This window comes from Falco punctatus (genome assembly GCF_963210335.1).
Source record: "Falco punctatus genome assembly, chromosome: 1".
NCBI classification, from domain to species: domain Eukaryota; kingdom Metazoa; phylum Chordata; class Aves; order Falconiformes; family Falconidae; genus Falco; species Falco punctatus.
This window is the reverse complement of record NC_137580.1, coordinates 25,363,950-25,379,306: the sequence shown is the minus strand read 5'-3', so window position 1 is coordinate 25,379,306 and position 15,357 is coordinate 25,363,950. Positions and strand designations below refer to the sequence as shown.

The 15,357-nt window shown below is 47.8% G+C and overlaps 2 protein-coding genes across 5 annotated transcripts in view; one reads left to right on the top strand and one right to left on the bottom strand.

Moving 5' to 3' along the window:
- G3BP2 (G3BP stress granule assembly factor 2) overlaps positions 1-10,785 on the bottom strand; it is a 29,936-nt gene extending 19,151 nt beyond the window's left edge. Inside the window, exons 1-2 of one of the 3 annotated variants that reach the window (XM_080409136.1) lie at positions 10,615-10,785; positions 2,592-2,710 (exon numbers count right to left, since the gene is read on the bottom strand). In XM_080409136.1, coding sequence (XP_080265262.1) covers positions 2,592-2,686 — 95 coding nt within the window. In that variant the 5' untranslated portion in view covers positions 2,687-2,710; positions 10,615-10,785. Of the gene's footprint in view, positions 1-2,591; positions 2,711-3,108; positions 9,262-10,614 lie in introns of those variants that run through there. The other 2 variants (XM_080409135.1, XM_080409137.1) reach the window with 2 other exon arrangements.
- Positions 10,786-13,796: 3,011 nt separating this feature from the next.
- USO1 (USO1 vesicle transport factor) overlaps positions 13,797-15,357 on the top strand; it is a 37,052-nt gene continuing 35,491 nt past the window's right edge. For both annotated transcript variants that reach the window (XM_080408591.1, XM_080408590.1), the window contains exons 1-3: positions 13,797-13,954; positions 14,433-14,519; positions 14,639-14,703. In XM_080408591.1, the coding sequence (XP_080264717.1) occupies positions 13,889-13,954; positions 14,433-14,519; positions 14,639-14,703 (218 nt within the window). In that variant the 5' untranslated portion in view covers positions 13,797-13,888. The remainder of the gene's footprint in view (positions 13,955-14,432; positions 14,520-14,638; positions 14,704-15,357) is intronic.

Below are 15,357 nucleotides of genomic sequence, written 5' to 3'. Positions count from 1 at the left end.
TGACTAGGAAAAAATCAGCCACCTCCACTCCCCCAAAAAAGGGACAGCAGTAGCAGAGACTAAAACTGGCTAGAAGACAGCAGCTCAAGAATCAGCTGTGACTCAACCAAACCAGATCAAAACCTCTAGGATGCTTCTATGCAGAGGTATTTAAGAGAAATTTCACCGATGCTATAGTTAGTGACACTTGTGCCACCTTTCAAGCAGACAGAGAATATTTGTGAGCACAGAGTACCACCTGCACCACGGAAGCCTACCTCATGAGTGCCTATCTAGCTCCCCTGACCTCGGCAGGGCCATTCCAGGAAACAGGTAACCAACCGGTCATCAACAGCCCCTCCACTTTGGAAAAGAAAAAATTCTGTAACATTCTTGGACTAGAGCCCTTGATGAAAACACGATTCCTGCAAGACAGCAAATTTTGTGGACAACTCTCCAATCCCACTCAACATACCACGCATACAGCATAATTTGGAAAGCTCCATTTCAGTCTTTCCAGTAAAGCCTGAGATTCAGAGGGGTGGGAGTACCTCCTATAAAACACCGATGTCATCTTCCAACAGGCTTTTTGCAGACACCGTTTTTCCTCACATATACACTTCTGCCAATTTCCTATCACCCCCATCTGGAAACATCAGTTTACATCCCAAATGCACCAGGAACACCAGCTCTATAATGCTCCCCTAGCATGAGTTAATATTGATGCAACGGAAGTAACGTTGCCATAGCAAGGGAAAGCAGGAGGCAAGGCAAACCTGGAACAGCTGGCTGCTCTTTGACTGCAGCAGTTAGGGAGGAAAAACATAACAGAGTATTGTACTTCTTAAATCAGAACACACATACCCCCCTCCAAATCCTGCCAAGGTTACAGGTTACATTACAAGTAAATGCTCTTATGAGCAAAATCAAAGACTACTTTCAACACCAAGTTTGAGGCATGAGTGATTTATACCAATATACGGTTTAAACACCATTGAAAATAACTGTTACAAAAGGAAAAGGCAATCTCGCTGTAGAACCGATACAATTCTCCCCTTGCTTTTGGTGTTAAGCTGTGAAGCACGGCCTCATCATCCCTTACAAACTCTTCTCCATCTCTTTGTTTATGCAAACAATTTCTGGGTGTCAAAGCAAAACGATGATACACTTCACATGAAACTTGTCTTCTTAACTTGAGCTTTTCTACCATTCAAAAATTACCCTGCTGCTCCAATATCAGGATTTCCATTGCATTGTTTGCTCACAACGTAATTTTTGCATTGAAAAACTGGTATAGTCACACCCTTTCTAAGTCTCTTAAAATAATTTAAATTGCTTGGCTATTACAAAATGTTAACTGCTGACAGACCTGCCTAAAAGGTGCCTCTGAAGCTAACTCCAAGGCAAGATGTCCCTTCCCAGGCCACCCTGAGAAAACACCCCAGCACAACACATTCCGAAGGAACACAGTTCTGGGCTCAGGAGAGACCTGTCAGTTTGTACTTCAGGTATTGATGTGTTACACGGACATGCTTCTCCAGTTGTTGATCTGATCTGACTCATTTGTTGAAGTTTTGGGGGTGAGGAAAATCTGCAATCACTAAAAATCCTGCCTTTAATTTTCTGTTAGATTACTAAACATAGATTAGCAAAGTCTGGATTACACTGCTCAGACACCTTAAAAACAGATTTCAACACAGAAAACAACTTGGTTCCACAGCAGTTCAGTGATATAGGTAAAAATGATACCATTAATTTTCCCCGTCTCAAAGCTATAGATGAAAACAGGCATTAATCAAAAGACTGAATTCTAAAGCAAGCCATCTGAGAGGTCTAACTTGTGCTCAAACAGTCCAATTTTTTCCCCATCAACTTTATGTCAAGTTCTGAGACAATCCAACCACTGACTGGGATTTTCTTTTTGTATACTGGCAAAGCTACTTTTATTTATTACAATTCCACGCTGATCTAAATCCAAATGTGGAAATGCAAAATCTTAAGTGACAAGATGTAAATAGCTAATCAAAACCAGAAAAAGGAGGAAGACAAAAAAAACCAAACCAAAATCACACAAACCACAGAAGAAGGAAGAAACACATTCAGAGCACCACTTAAATAGTGGACACAGGGGATAAAAAACCCCATTGTATTATCCACCTACTTTGTCCAGGCCATGACATTCATACTTACATCTCCAATCATGATCTGAATAAAAACTTCTCAGAGGCAATGCACAATATACTAACCTGAAACAATTACCATGCTTACCTTTGTTACCAAATGCAAGTGTTTCCTCTGCCATTTTATCTCCTTTCCTGTCTTTTCTAAAAAGTATTTCTGGAATATGTCCACATTGCCATTTTATCAGCTGAGAAGCAGCTCACTTTCCCCACACAGGAAATACCTTGATACCATGCCATACATCCATATGACCAGACTTTGTTCTATAGCCTAAGGACTAGTCAGTAAGATGAAATAGTTTTACAAGAGTCCAAAAGTTAGCCAGGTCCATTTCCTCCTACACTCAGAAATTAATGTTTATCTGATTTATAATGAACAGTACAGACTTTTGTTCAGAAACATTAGTCACTTGGTGTGTGTGAAAGTCTTACCTGTGCAAGAAGTCAGGAGCTTTATTTAGCAGAGTGTAGTACTGTCTCACGAACTCCCGCCCTACAAGCAGGGGACTTGGCTTCTCCATCACCATTTCTTTGGTACACAGTGTCAAATGCTGTAATTGGAAATATTCAGGTTAGTTTGAAGACAGCTCTCTGTATTACAACTTCCCCATAAAAGGATGAGTATAATGATTTTAGAATTGAAACATTTATGCAAACAGTAACTTAATTCACACAGAACTACTCCACCAATTCCAGACACCCTCCTCCCCACATCCTTTAAGTAAACAAAAAGATTTCAGTCAATTCCTGTGTTATATTGACAAAGTCCCTTACAGAACAGGTGCTTTAAAAAAAAACCCAAACAAACAAAAACCCTGTCAAAAACCTCTAGCACCATTTATTTAACCCTTTGGCAATAAACTGATGAACAATTAAAAATCCAAGTTCAACAGCACTGCAAAACAAACAGGGATATACTGTCTTAAATCGGCCAGTAACATTCCTTTACCTTGAAGCACATCTGCTTCAAAATGTTGCTGTCACATCTGTAACATGAAGATGGTAGCTCCAATATTCTGAAGTGATTATGAGGGCTGGATTCGCATTCCCTGAAGTCTGGGAACAGAAACCTTTATGCTCCAGAGATGACCAAAGCCTTAGGTACTACTTGTCCAACCTAACTGCATTTCACATTTGCCACAGAATAATTTAGGTTTTAAAGGACTTGTGAGGGTCACCAGGTTCAATCGCAGGAGCAAAGCATGACCAGTTTCTAACATGTTGCTCCTTAAAACAAGTTCTGAATAAGGTTATTTGCTAACATGTAAAGCAGAACTTCCATCTGCAGTTTCTGCCTGTCAGCTGTCATTTTAACGTGGTGCACCTTGGACAAGTATGGATCCACCCACTCCCACCAGATAGATGTAGGTAGCAGTAACATCTCATCCCCTGGCTGCAGTCCTCTGTTCTTCAGGCTGAACAAGCCCAGCCCTCTCAAAGTCTCCTCCCTCCAGGTGCTCCAATCCTCTAACAATCCTGGTGATCCCACAGGGTTTCTCTGCTGTGTGGAGGAGTTAAAACTGGGAGCAATACTCAGGGTTGGGGTGTCACAAGAGTCCAAATGGAAAGAAAGAATCACTTCTGCTTGCTATACTCCTGCTTAGACAGCCCAGAATGTAACCGCCCCTCACCACTGCAAAGGGACATCACTGACTGAAGTTCAACTCTCCTGCCAGCACATCGAGGTCCATTTGTACAATGCTGCTTCATACTCAGTCATCTCCCGGCCTTTACTTTTGCACACAGTCCTTCCATGCATCTGCAGAACTTGGGAACTTGCCTTTACCGAACTTTGTGATGTTCCTGATGGTCATTTCTCCATCCTATCCCTCCAGAAAAATCAAGGTAAACCACATCTACTGCACATGCCTCACCCAGCGAGCCATTCCTGTCACTACAAAAGGCCAGCTACTTGGTCAGTTATGACGTGTCCTGGGTAAATCTGCACTGGCCGTTACAAACACCTTCTTGCCTTTATGGATCATGGATTTGCTTTACAAGCCTTCACAGGGATCAAGAAGCCAGCCAACCTATAAATCCCCCACTTCTCCCTGACTCGAACTGTTCTTAGTTTTACTTGCTATGCTCCTACCCATCCATACCATCTCACAGATCATCCATGTCATAAAATGATCTTCAGCACCTGGAAGTCTTTTTGATGGCTTGCCAGCAACTGAAATGTCACTTCTTCCAGCTCATGACAGGAAGGCTGAATTCATGAATGGTGAGCATCTGCAGTCATGAGATTCCCTCCAGAAACTTCACAACCAACCTTAAAAGAATACGGACCTCGGTTTCTACAGATGAGACTGTTGTTTTTTTTCTGCACCCATGCCCCCCAAGCAGTTCATGAACAAAAAATTGGTGACACAATCTTCACCACAAGCACTTGTGAGAATACACAAGGATGGAGCTTCACCACAAAGTATTTACTTTTAAAGAACCTATGAATAAGCAGATGATAGCCAACACACAAATTTATGAATCTAGCAATAATCAAAGTATGTGCATTAACAAATTTCTGGCATACCACAAGGAACACTGAAAATGCCTCTGGGTACAAAACATAATAACCTGTGATAAGTTATTATACTACATCAGATCTGTATCACACTAGAACTTTTATTCATTGGAAGCTGCCCTATTTCAGGAAAGGCCACCGAAAGCTTTCAGAAAATCTGACAAAGGCAAGTAGGCAATGATCACACACAGCCAGTTCTTCCCTAACAACTTGAAACAGAAGTCTGTTTACATTGCCAAAGAGATGAGTACTGTCCACCTCTGTCCATATTTCAAGTGACAGCACTATTGATTTACATCATAGAACCACAGTATTTTACAGGGTATCTCAGTACAATTCTTCACCTGTCTCAGTATTATTTCCTTTCATTATCACTTCAGAGATCTCAAAACGGGTAGCAGAGGTTTAATAAACTGTTCAGGTCTCCAAGTCATTAAAAGGCAGTAAAACAAAAATGCAAGTACTCCTTGCTATCAACATGGGTGCCATGAAACCAGGTTTAAAAAAGATTAAAAATCTCCATGCGCCCCAATTTGTACAGCACCTCCTTAAAGTCAAGGGCCTGAGTCTTAGCAGGCCCGAGGGGTTTGGAGGTAAAGACTACAGTGAAATTTAAGCCAAAACCCAAGGCATTGGCATCAAAAATTTAAATAGTCCAAACTCACAGAGAATGTGAGTTTTACCATGTGCTATGCACGTTTTGTGAGTTTTACCATGCACCATGTTTTACCAGGCACTAATGGAAGCCCCATAGATACACATACTCTATAAAAGCTATTTTTCCATTTTTCACTGCTACATACTGAAGAGTCAAGGAATAACAGCTAAGAAAGAAGAATCTGAGCACTCTTCTCACTCAAAATAAGTCACATTCTTAGATCAGCCTGAGCAGCCACTAGGAAAGTGTCTTAATGAGAACTTATTGCTTGAGGCACTCACATACATACCAGCCAGCAACAAAATACTGGAACTGAGATGTCAAACACCAGAAATCAAATAAATTTATCTTCTGGTTTCTTTATGGTGCAGCTGTACTGTTAAAGAGCCCCCCGTTTTCACCATGCACACTGATAAAAGCTGTTAGCCACACAGACAGGGTAACATGAACACCCATGCAATTGCTGCTCGTCCACAGGTAATCCTGCCTACATTGTGCTGACATAACGATTAATCAACAAGATTTAACTTCCACCCTATTCAGTACTGGAGGACTAACTGAAACGTGGAATCTCTTTCTTCTCCAGACAAGGCTCAGAGGTGAGGGACCCAGAGGCACCCATCCAAGGGACCGGATTCTAAAACTGAAGGAACATCCACACACACCAGTGCACTGCTTCTTGCAACTTCATTTGGCATGACTCCAGTCCATAACAACTTCAGCTTCCAGGCGGGACTGGACAAGCTTGTCACCATTACCTCAAACAACCAAGTTCCTATCCTAAGGTTCGTCCATGGTCACTTCTTTCAAGAAAATAAAAACAATGGCAAAGTTAGCACAGAAAGGAATTATTTGTTATTTGCATGCAAAGATAAGCAAATGGACAAAAGCTGAAAGGATATTTCGCTCCGAAGAGCAACACCAAGTGCAACTGCAGGGTACTGCTGAACTAAATAGTACCATTCATTTAACTTTGTGACAACATTCCAGCTACAACCTGTTAGATTGAGGTACCAGATTATTACAGACTTACCTCAGCTCTGTGAAAAGCATCTTTTGATGGTCTGGGATTACACACACCAGCCATGACAAATAAAGCAATAAGTTAGCCTTTGCAACAAGTTGAAACTGTTAAGGGCTAGAAGGATGAGATACAGCTCACATTAGGACAATTGTGCTGAAGTACTTGGGAACCAACTGCTACAGTAATTTCTCAAGTCCACACTGAATTAACAGCGTGCAAATTCATTCAGTCTGTAATTATCTTTATTCATAAATCTTTATTTATTAAACTGTGTTTGTCACTTCTTCAACTGAGTAAAAAAAACCAACCAAACCCCAGAGTATCACTCATCAGTTTGCAAAGGAGGGCAGCAGCAATGTGTTTCTGAAGTACTGCAGGCCACCATGTGCCGAGTAGTCAAAATGTTCACTGGCAGGCATCTTGCTCAGTAAGTAGCTCTACCATTACAGAAATCTTTTTTTTCCCTAAAATACATGTAAGCTTTCTCATTATCATTTCCCTCATTCTGTAGAAAAAACAGAAGCATGACTAGTCAGCTGTGGCAATGCATTAAGTTTACCTGAGGCAAACGGTGGCATACATGCTCAAATCTAGGTATCCAGAGAATAAACTTTGGCACAAAGTTTTTGGTTGTGCCAAGAGGTATTACAAAGCCACCTCCATCCTGTTTCAAGACAGACCAACAACAGAGGCACTGCCTGGATGCTTCACTAATTCTACTAAAATAAAAAGCCAAAGAGTTCTGACAGGATCTCAGAGAAGTGTCACCTGAACTTGAAGGCAACCTCCATCAAGATACTTTTAAACTTTGGGAGGGACCTGCAGGCCTCATCACGCAAGTAAAATATTTTGTCTTATTGACAAGCAAATTTAATCTCCTCAATCTTCCATAGAACAATCTGTCCGTGACTAAAGGCACATAGACATCCAGCTATTATAGTTTTACATAAATCTGCAATAGCGTGGTTTGCTCAAATCCACAATTCTGCAACTTGTGTCCAAGTGACTGACCAGATTTGAATATACCACTTAAACTGAAAATAAAACTGGCCAAAATGCTCTTGCAAATCAGAAAGATGCCCCCCACACAGTGGGCACAGAAAGTAAAGCCACAAGGGACACTGTGCTGCTTCCCACACCATAAGGGCTGAGGAAAAGAGAAGAAAAGGGAAGAGGAGCTTTCACAATCTTGGGCAGGTTTCTCCTAAATCCAGATTATCACTTCCAAACTGCAATTCCTACTGCAGGCACGCAAACAATGCCTTAAAGAGTGTACCTGCTACTGTGAACCATACACACGACTCAGATGCCACTATGACAACACATCATGTGAGCAGCCACCTCGAGTAAAGCTAAAAAAGCCAAACAGCAACTGACAGTCCAGCTGACATGAGCCAGGGCATCTGTAACACAGCTCTGCAAAGACTGGCAGGTACTCCACGGTAAAGCAAAAGAAGCATCAACTGAAATGGAAAAGTATTGAAAGAGCAATTGGAAGTTCCAAACCACCAGGTTCAGTACTGAAACCACCTTCTCGCTTTCACGCTCTGCAAGGTAAGCACTCAGACCATCCTCCATCTGCAGTAAGGGCCATCAAACCTGTATAATCTACCGGAATCCCTTTACCTCATGATCTCCTTTACCTAATCTGCTGCAATCTGAACTGGCTGAGCCTCAAGGCACAGCATGCAATGATTTCAAATCAAGCTGTCCTGCAGGGTTGGGGTTTTTTTGGTTGTCTGTGGTTTTGTTTTGTTTTTTTTTTTTTCTTTTTTCTTGAGAGGCGCTTAATAGCGCCCTCTATTTTAGGCTGGTGACTTCTATAAGGGACCATATTCCGGGCAGTTAAGCTGCACCATGCAAAAGAGCTAACACCCACCCGAACAGCAGTAACAATAGCTACTGTAATCAAAGGCACCACACGCTCTGGGGAAGTCGCTGCATCTTTCTCTGTCATCATCCAATGCCAGGCTCAGTGCCTTTCTCCTGGTACCTCATCAGATCTATTAGTCTGATGTATTAACCTTTTCACACGTTCCTTGAGATGCAATGCAGTTCTTCATTTATCAAATACTCTCAAAAAGAATGAAATCCAGTGTCACAACTGCTACAGTAAGAAGGAAGACTCCAGTTCAACACTGCATTAAGATCCCATGTTTCCTCAGCACATTTTCAGCACCATAACATCTTCTTTAAGTGTAAGAATGGATGTATAATTTGAAACCTCAGTTCCACAAAGGAAAACATTTCACTCATAGGGGCACGGGCAGGTAAGTAGACTGGATGGTCAGCTCATGCTGTTTTCTCCGCAGTTTAAGGTAGCAATCACAGAAAAGATTTTGTCAATGAAAAAATCATCTGATGCAGGTCATTGCACATGATGAGCCCACATCTGCCTGCCAATTGGAACATTAGAAGAACATTTCAAATCATGAACCAAGATGACATCTCTTACACCCAAGCTACCAGAATCCACAACAAGAAGGAATCCTTAAGAATGAAAAGGCTTTCCTAGGGATGGTATGTAGGCACACTTACAATCACAATAAACACAGAATGACTCGTTAATGATAAATTAACTCCAAAAGCTAAAGCAATAGTGGCTTGTCAGTAACATCATCTTGGCTCAGAATGCAAGTTGACAAACTCAATACCCACTCACAGTGCTATGGTAATACAGCTATGCTACCTTCAGGAACCTGGGTATACATAGCAGCACTTGCTCCATATTCCTTCACGCGAAGGCTGCCACACTGCACTGAGCAGGATGGCACAGCCTACACTGCAGAGTAACCATTTCCTCCATTTCTTGCTTAAGTTTGTCACCGATCTTCATTCTGCTACTACCCCTTCATTAAAAGTGGCCATATGAGAAATGAGAAAAAAACAAAAAACCCACCCTGAGATATCTGAGACAGCAGAAAGTGCTTTATCGCCCCCCCCAAAAAAAAGCTTACTCAGAGAGGACATCTTTCATACTCCTCCATCCCATTACAGACCAAAGAATACTGGTGCTTGGCTTTACACATACACGTTGTGCATAAGTAGTCTACCCGCACACAAACTAAGCAAGGAACAAAATAACTTACCCTATTTTTCAACAGCTCAAAAATACCTTGGGTATCTTTACATTTCTTCCCGTAGTAAAGCAGAACACTTGCACACTGAGCTTGAAACGCCTAGAACATACAGAGGACTAGAGAACTGCTAAACCAACATGGAAGGCCACAGTAACAAAACCTGCGTGACTGACTAAGGTTGAAATCAAACAACAATCTCGTCTTCTCTCATTATCTGCTGTGTTGGCTCTTTCACGCAGCGGCACTTGGCACCAACCTCAAGATCCAGGGTCACCCCACTAAGCAAGGGATGTAAAAGCTTTGTCGTGGGGTTGCTCCTGCGCACCCACACTGGATCCGCAATGACCTCTACTTCAGCCCTCCGAGGTTAAGGGGAGCAAAAGCCTGAAAACACACCGAGCTCAGCTCATTATAAACGAGAGCAGCTCGGAGGAGATTTACTCATGGCATCGAAATCCGCAGAATAAAAGGTGCTCGCACCCACTTCAGCCATATTAGGTGTGAGAACAGAGCAGTCCAGGTTGCCGCCGGGGAAAGAGGAAGCGGAGGAAGGCGAGGCCTGCGGAGCCGGCACATCTCCCAGCTGGAGATGCCGCCGCGGTACCACCGTCAGGGAAGAGGGGGGCTCCCCGCGCCCACGGTGGGAAGCCGAGGCGGCTCCTGCAGCACCAGCGAGGCCGAGGCGGCGGCCCCGCACTCGCCAGCGGCCCAGCACCCCCGAGGCCGCCGGGAGGCGATGCAGGCGGCCGGGGGAGGGCGAGCGCAGGGCCGCACGCCGCAGCCAGCCCCAGGGATGACGGGGCTCGGGGCGCTCCGCCCGGCAGCGGCAGTCGAGCGAGGGGACGCCTTTTCCCTGGCCTCCCCCCGCCGACCGGGGCGCGGCGGAGAAGCCATCGCCGGCGGGCGACACGCCGCCAAGGTGACGGCGAACAAAAGCCCTCCCCCCCCCGCGCGCCCCGGCCCCGCCGCCCCCGCGCCGCACCGGGCGAGAAGCCGGGCCGGGAGCCAGCAGCCGGGCCCGGCTGCGCCGAGGCGGGGCGGGCGGCGAAGAGCAAAGCCGGGCCCCGGGGCGCTGTCGCCCGGCGTGCGCGCCGCTCCCCTCAGCCCCGCCGGCCGTTAAGCGGCCGCCACCCCCGCCGCCCCAGGGCCTAGCCCCGTTCCCCCCCACTCACCTAGGGAAAAAGTCTCGGTGCGCGGGGCCGGGGCACGTCCCCCCCGGGCCTGGCTTGATGTCGGACGCGGCGAACGTGTCCCTCGGCGTGTCCCGCAGCGGGGGCAGGACGGGGCGCGGCGGCAGCGATGTCACGGCCGAGCGGGGGAGGGGCGGCCGCGGCTCCCGGGCGCGCGTGCCTGTGCGTGCGTGCGGGCGCGCCTGCGCGGAGGGAGAGAGCAGGCAGGGCCGCCAGGAGAGGAGCGAAGGGGGGCGCGCCTGCGCCGCCCGTATTGTCTGCGCTCGGCCCGCGCAGGGCGGGGCCGCGCCTCCGCCAATCGCCGCCGCCTTCCGCCGTGACGTACCCCGCAGCGCCCGTTTCCCGCCGAGCGCTGGCGGGTCGGGTGGTCGTTAGCGTGTGTGAGGGCAGGCGGTGGGCTCGGCCCAGCTTAGTGGGGTCTCTGGCAGGGCGTGAGGGGCCTTGTGCTCCTTGTTAATTTTGTGGCGTTCTCGCGTGCCGCGGAAGGTGTGTCTGTGTGGCCGGTTCTTACTGTGCTGTCAGCCCTGCCGTAGTTAGAGCCCAGGTGCCCGTCGCGGTGGCGCGCCCGGGTACTGGTGCGGAGGCTGGCTGGAAGCGAGTGCACCGGGGTGGGCGCGGTAGCCGCTGTCCTGACATCTTTCATCTCTTTGGCTTGGCGGTGTCTCAACGGGACCACCGTTTTGCTTTTGGCGGACATCTCCGGCAGCCTACATAGTACGGGGTGCAGTCAGCCTAGAGCTCTGCCCTTTCCTGTAGCTCAGTTAAATCTTCAGATCTCTGCACTGAAACAGAGAAAATTTCTGAGTTATGTTGAGGTCTAAAATAATGATTGTAGGTCAAACATCAAATAACTCCTTGCTAGTGTGACAAAAGCTTGACCTTGTGGTGTATTAAGTCACCAAACCCTGTGTTTGGGCTTTGCTAACAGTTGGGGCCCATCAAACAGCTCTCTCGGGGGGGCAAATCCCTTCCTTTCTTTGAGGCTGTGTATGTGAGGATGCAAGCACTGAAATACTATAATAAAGAACTCTGCTTTGTGTGAGAACCTGGCTTATGTTGTTTTTTTCTTCTTGATGTGGGCCAGAATCTCCTCATGCCTAACCTTACTGATTAGTTTTGCTGTGTGGCTGCCACTGAAAGGTAAGTACCTTGACCTGTCCTGGTTGGGAAGGAGGGGAGCCTTTCCTGACCTTGATGGTATCCAAAGCATTTTTACTTAAAAGAAGGACTTCCCCCCACCCCCCCCAAGAAAAACCTGTTTTTCTGCTATCGGGCAATGAAGTGCAAGATAGCATCCCAGGAATTTACAGACTAGGACAGTTGTGTGTCAGCTGGCTCCAGCTCAATTTTGCCGAGCCAGCTTGCTGCTGGGAAGTGGGCAAGCAGCGTCAGCAATGCAAAGCCCCTCCAGGTCAGCGTGCTGTGCTAGGTCGCAGCATCGGGGAGGACAGTGAAGCCAGCATTAGGCGTATGCTGTGACTGCAGCCTGGCTTTGCCCTGTTGTGGCTCATGAAACTGCTGATGCGGCTGTGCTGGCAGAAAAGCACCTGGTTGTTGTGTGAGTAAGCCTCAGTGAAGGTTTCCTTGCTGCCCGGGAAGGTAGAAGTGCTCTGGGCCATGTGCTGGGGGATGTCTGTGCAGGGAAACAAGGGGTAATGGCAAAGGAAACCGTGGCCAGCCCTGAGGCTTCGGTGTGTTCCTAGTGGCACCTCAGAGAGCTCTGTGAGTTGCAGAGTAAGTTTGGGTTTTCTTGCCCGTTATGGAAAATGATGCCAGGTGGAATTCAGAGAGGAATGCAGGGCAGGTGAGAGATGAATTGCAGGTGTGTGTGTGTGAAATCACAGAAATGAGACTAGGTTGCCCTGCAGCTTCTTTTTACTAGGTTGGGGGGTTTGCTGCATCCAAAACCCTATGTAGCTCAAGGACCGGAGGTGCTCAGGGCTTCGCTTCTGATGTTACAAGGGATGAACCAAACTGCTTGATGAAAGCCCATTTTGTAATGACTGCTGTGATAGCTCATCTTTTTAGACAAATGAATTGATTTTTAGTGTCTGTCTTTAGATGGGAGAGGAAGCTATTAGTTTTAGAATACGGAAAGAGTAAACGTTTGCTTTCAATTCCATAATTTAAAATGTTGATTTAATTTCTCAGTTGATGGAGAAAATAAAATCCCCAAAGCTCTTAAATTGTGACGTGAGAGGCGTTTTCTCCCTGGAGTAAAACAAACTAGTTTGGTCCCAAGTAAGATGATCAGTTTCTTTCAATATTTGCAATATTTGCAATATTTGCAAATCAATATTTGCCATTGTTGCTAGAAAATTTGCTGTAATTTGAGAGGCAGAACCCCCCAAAATACTGCCATATTTTGGGAACCCATAAATCCTGTGGGTGACTACCGGGAGGGCCGCACCAGGTTGGGAGCTCACGTGCAGATGCGGTGTGGGAAGTGTTTGGAGGGCTGGTCCTTGGCTGTTGTTCCTCAGCAGGAATACAGAAAGTGCTGCAGTAGCATCCAGCGAGAGGAAATCAAGCATCTGAAAGAAATTGAACTACTTCGTGCTCTGCTTGTGGGCTGAACTATCGTTGGTGTCTGGCTAAGCTGCTGTTTCTCACTGAGCTGATTCTGGTTCCGAAAATGTGGTACTGTAATTTTCTTCTCCCAGCTACCACTGTCCTTTTCCATTATAAGCCAACAGTTTCCGAATTCCAGGCCTCATTGATTTGTTGTGGGCACGCAGACCCCAGAGATGTTGGGGGTGTGTGTGTAACTGGCTTACAGGGGATGGCTGGCTTTGGCGTTGAGGCAGGTTCATGCCTGCAGCCCCTGTGGATTACCCTGAGCAAACCCTTCTGGTTTGCACTTGCTTTTTTTTTTTTTTCCCCTAGTGAAAAATGCAGGCCGAAGGTGGGCAGCGAGCCCTACTGGCGCAAAGCGTTGTCAGCTGGGAGCGAAGGCTGAGCCTCCTTCCTGCGTTCCACTGTATTTGAGAAGCATAAGGCGGCTGCGGGCACGGGCAGCAGGGCACCGAGCCATGCCGGCCCGACCCGACCGAGCCGGGCGGCAGCGCTCGGCCGCGGCCCTGGCAGCCCCGCCCCGCCCCGCCCCGCCCTCCCGCGGGCGGAGGCCACGTCGGCGCCACGTCGCGGCGCAGGCGCGGCGCCCGCTTCCGTCGCGGGGGCGGCGGCGGGGGCCGGGGGCCGGGAGCGGCGGGGGCCGGGGGCGCGGGGCGAGCGGCGCTGGCCGCGCCGAGCCGCCATGAACTTCTTGCGGGGCGTTATGGGCGGCCCCAGCGCCGGGCCGCAGCCCTCCGGCGCCGAGACGGTGAGCGGGACAGGGCCGCAGCTCGGCGGGGCCTAGCGGTGGCCCCGGGTCCCTCGGCGGGGCAGGGCCGGGCGGGGCCGGCGGCTTAGTCCTCGGTGCCTCTCGGGTGGCGGCTGCGAGGGGGCCCGGCGCCGGGCCCGGCGCGGCCCGGCCCGGCCCGCGTGTTCGGGGCCCTGGCGGGCCGGCCGGTGCCCTGCGGGGCCGGGAGCGCCCTGCCCGCCCGGCTCGGGGGCCGGGGGCAGCCGCGGGAGGCTCTCGCCGCCTCCCCGCCTGTGCCTGGGCCGCGCCAGGAGCCTTTGGGCCGCTCAGGTGTTGCTGGCACACGGGGCCCGTTGCTGCTCTGAGGGACGGAGTCGCCGGCTGGCCGTGGGGAACCAGCGCTCTCCCGTGCGGTTACCGCCGCCGAGCTGTGATTTTTGGGGGCGTTTTGGAGTCGTGGCATGTTATCGTTCATCACCCGTGTCTTGTACACTTCCAGATTCAGAAGCTGTGTGACCGAGTAGCTTCTTCCACATTACTGGATGACCGGAGGGATGCTGTGCGTGCTCTCAAATCGTTATCCAAGGTAAACACCGACCTTCCTGCAGAGCCGCACGGCTCTTCGTCTTCTTTTGATGTGTTGCTTAAAAAACTGTGTTTGGATTTTGGCCTAGAGCATTAACTGTTCCCTTTCTCTCCAAACAGAAATACCGATTGGAGGTAGGCATACAGGCTATGGAACATCTCATCCATGTTCTTCAGACAGACCGGTAAGCACGTTGCTGACTTTGGCAGCTGCCTGCAGCTGATAACCCAACCCTTCTTTGCTGCTGTAACCAACAAACACAGACTTTGTTCTCTGTGCTAATAAAGCAAGGAGGGGAGTAGGGTTTCTAACAGCTCTTTTGTCACAGTGGCTTTTTATGATGGTAAACCTAATCAGACTGTAATCAGAGGTAAAAAGAGCAGAATTCCAGAAACTTGGATGAGGGATGGAAAGACCAGTTCTAGAGTGAAGGTGGTAGCACAGCATGTCTTAATGCTTTCTAGTGGTTGGTTTCCACTGCTCTGGAAAGGTAAATCCAAAATTACAGTATTAATTCAATGCAGGGTTTGGAGTAACCCAAATCAACATGTTACCGGGTAAAAGGTGAACTAGACAGAATTAAGAGGAAACGAATGAAGTGAGCAAATGTGTGTTTTCTCAGATGTGTGTCATCAGATGGATTGGTAGAACGATTCCGTCATGGGGAGTAATGCATTTATATTGAAGGGTTCATGTAAATAGGAGAGCTGGACTCCATGGTTGCTGTTAAGACCGATGACATTAGTCTAAATACTTTACATGGACTAGAATTTACATAACTAGCAATTGAAGTGTCTTTACTATCCATCTCCTTCTGCAATTAATTGCATTGCTGTAC